The sequence below is a fragment of the Chrysochloris asiatica genome, unplaced genomic scaffold, assembly GCF_000296735.1.
Source record: "Chrysochloris asiatica unplaced genomic scaffold, ChrAsi1.0 scaffold00072, whole genome shotgun sequence".
In the NCBI taxonomy this organism is placed as follows: domain Eukaryota; kingdom Metazoa; phylum Chordata; class Mammalia; order Afrosoricida; family Chrysochloridae; genus Chrysochloris; species Chrysochloris asiatica.
In genome coordinates, this window is record NW_006408590.1 from 1874760 (window position 1) to 1878497 (window position 3738).

Sequence of the window (3738 nt, forward strand, 5' to 3'; positions counted from 1 at the left end):
CATAGCGACCCTGTACAGGGTTTCCGAGGCTGTAAATCTTTACGGGAGCAGAAAGCCTCATCTTTCTCCCGTGGCGCAGCTGGTAGCTTCGAACTGCTGACCTTAAACTTCACAGCCCGATTCGTAACCACTACGCTATCAGAACTCCTTTTTGATTCATAGGGACCCTGTATATGATTTCTGAGGAGTAGCTGGTACGTTAGAACTGCTGACCTTGAGGTTCAAACTGGCCTTGCAGTCCAGTGCTTATCCTACATACACTGCCATACAACGACTCATCAATTCAAAATATTGAAGGAAAACCTAAAATCTTAATATGACCCAGAAACTTTTCTACTTAATTAGCTTATAACATACCTTTACAGAGATATAAATAAACTGTTTATTGGCAAGAATAAAATTATATTACATCTAGTGTTTGTACAATCCCCATAATCATGTCTGTATAGTACTAAGTGTGTGGTTGACTCACAACAGATGTATATTAGCTAAAGCATGTTATTATAGGATGTCTTCCTTTCTACTGATGCTAGACTTTTATGAAAGACCTGTATAACTGCGGTGCTTTCTCTGTCTCTTGGGTTTATTCACAGTAAACAGATCCAAGCTCTGCTAGGCCAGTTCAGCCAGGCAGAAGCCTTATTAACGAAAGCGGGCGTGCAGCCAGGGACTTTGGATGGAGTTCTCTTGGATCTTGGGTGTTCTTCCATTCAACTTGATGTTCCTGAAAGAGGTTTTTCCCTTCGGAAGGATGGTCCCTTGGACATGAGGATGGATGGTGATAGGTGAGTATTGATAAAGCATTTCTCCTCACAATGAGAAATCAATTTCTCAAAAACACTCTGAATTTAATTTCCTTTTAAGACTCTAGAATTCCCATCACACGCCCACACCTAGCACTATCCATACATAATATATCAGCTTGTTTGCTGCTCATTATAGAGTTTAGTATTTCTGGATTTGGGATTGTTAAACAAACAATTTAAAAAATGTTTAATTAGAGAAAATCCATTGCTGTCTTTGCACAAAAATAATGAGTAGCATAAATTTCATACTGATTATCTGTTCAACTGATATAATATGAGACTTTAGACAGCTAACAATATTAATAAATGTGATACAGAAACAGTGGTTTCATTTTATAGATACAGGCACAACTATGCCTCTTGCTAGAAATAAAACAAACTTCATTTAATATATATTTTAGAATACTCAAGAAAAGATGAATCCTAGAGCTCAACATTTGTCATTTTTGTCCCATCTCTTGCACAGTCCTTTTTGGTTGAACGTACTCCAGAGAAAATGCAATTGTGGTACTGTTAAACACTGACTGATTATGCATAGGGCAGTTTTTATACCTCTTCTCTATTCTTTACCACCCTGAAGATAGTAGTTTGTTCTCCTTAATTCAAGTAGGAGCTTTGGTGGTACATTGGTTAAGTGCTTGACTGCTACCCAAAAGGATCAAACCCACCAACTGCTCCTCTGGAAAAAGATGTGACACTCAGTCTGCTTCCATAAAGATTAAAGTTCTACTTTGTCCTATAGGGCTATTATGAGTTGGAATTGGCTTGATGGCAGTTGGTTTGCATGTAATTTTATAGGAATAATTTATTTTAAATCTAAATATATTGGAAAACTTAGAGTAATACCTGTATGCTGAACACTGACTGGGACTGAACATCTACAGATTTTAATCATGCTCTTGCGCTTAATATCACCAAACTATACTGCATTGCCCCTATCTCTGGGAAACGTACCTCCTAAGAAGAAACACTTCCTTATATCTAAATAAGTATACTGTTCTATTATTGTAACTAATCTGCAATTCTTGACTTGCATAAAAATTTCTACCAAAATATAAAGTTTTCAAAATTCTTCAAATCTATTACCAGGTCTTCCTGGTGTGGCACTGCAGGATAAGCACTGGACTGCTAACTGCACAGGTGGTGGTTCAAACACACCAGCTGCTCCTCAAAACCTCCACACAGGGTCATTATGAGTCAGAACCAACTTGACAACATATGTGAGAAATTTAAATGTCCAGTTTAATGAAAAAATTAATATTGAGCTGATTTTGACTTTTTGTTTCTGCAAATTGTTTTTTCCTTGTGATAATTATTAACATACAGCCTTTTCCTGTGTTGCAATATATATAAACTGTTCATTTGGTATGTTGTGTAGTGTTAATTTTCTTTAAGGTTATCTTATAGTCCATTAATTTCCCCCCCATTTAGTCTAGCCTATTTTATCCTGTAATCTACCTGACCTCACCATCTGGATCTCTGTTCCTATGTGTTTACCTTCTTTTACATTGCAATTGTTTTGATCATAGACTGACCTCCCAGATTCTCTGAGTTTGTTCTTATAGTTTTGTTGTGTTCTTGACTCTTCCATCTGTCGATTTAGTTCTGGGAGGTGCTGCCATGTATGTCAATCTCTGGTTGTTGTCTGTTCTTGTTGGTTCGCAGTCCACAGAACTCCCTTTAGAATGTTTTGTAGCACAGGGTTGGCTTTGGCAAAATCCCTTAGCTTCTGTTTATCGTGGAATGTTTTGATTATACTGTCATATTTGATAGCTTTGCTGGATAAAAGATTTCTTGATTGACAGTTTTTTTTCTATATGGGTTTTATATATGTCTCCCCGTTGCCTTCTTGCTTGCATGGTTTCTGTCTGAGCTTACTCTGACTCGCTTACCTTTGCATGTAACACTTTTGTTTTCCGTAGCTGCTTTCAGGATTCTCTTCTTATCTTTGATTTTGGAAAACTTGATTATGATAAGTCTCAGTGATTTTCTTTTGGGGGGTCTATTCTTCCTGGGGTTCATTGAGCTTCTTGAATGTTTATCTTTAACTTTTCAGGATGTTAGTGAAATTTTCTTCCAGAAGTTCTTCACTATTTCCTCTGTGGACTTGTGTGATTTTTCTTGTTCTGGAATGCTGATTCTTAAGTTATTCCTCTTCATGTTGTCCAACATGAATCTTAGACCTTCTTCAGATTTTTTATCCTTTTTTCTGTTTGCTCTTTTATCTTGGTGGTATTGAGAGATTTGTCTTCCAGATCACTGGTTTTGCCTTCCATCTCTTCTATTCTACTCCTTGGCCCTTTCAGTGTATTGTCTATTTCTGATATTCTATTATTGATTGTTTGGACCTCTTTCTGTAGATTTTGAATTGTTTCCAATGTTACATGTATCTTATTTGATTGTTACTGTAGCACTTTCCTGACTTCTTCGTTATTTTTCTCAACTCCATTGTAAAGTGTTTTGAAACATTTTATAATCATTTTTCTGAATTCCTTCTCAGGCTTTCCAAGTCCTACCCTCCTTCCAGAATGTAGTCCATGTCAACCTCTAGGTTATTTGTCTCAGACATTTTATCTTGTTTCTGGACATATGCTGATATGGTCATCTACTTTTGCTTCTTGGACAGGTTTGGTGTTTATCTGTGGCCTTAATGCTTAATTGAGTGTGTGGTTTGGTATTTTTTATGCTTTCTGATTGCCTCCAGGTAGATGTGATCAGGATGTGGGCTTCCTTTTTCACTCTTCTTATTGTTTGACTCAGAGTAACTTTAACAGGTGTTGTCTGCCTCCCTAGTATATGGCAGTTGGTATTAGTTTGTGCCTAGATTTTGGTGTTTTATAGAGTGTGATTGTAGGTTGACTATATGGCAGCAGTTGCTGTCTCTTCTTGGGTAACATAGGGAGAGAAAGAGTCACCCAAAGGTAAAAGGGGG

The 3738-nt window shown here is 37.1% G+C and overlaps 1 protein-coding gene across 1 annotated transcript in view; it reads left to right on the plus strand.

Moving 5' to 3' along the window:
- Positions 1-3738, plus strand: part of METTL15 (methyltransferase like 15) — a 338705-nt gene that overhangs the window by 271391 nt on the left and 63576 nt on the right. The window contains exon 3 of the mRNA XM_006864855.1: positions 594-785. Coding sequence (XP_006864917.1) covers positions 594-785 — 192 coding nt within the window. The remainder of the gene's footprint in view (positions 1-593; positions 786-3738) is intronic.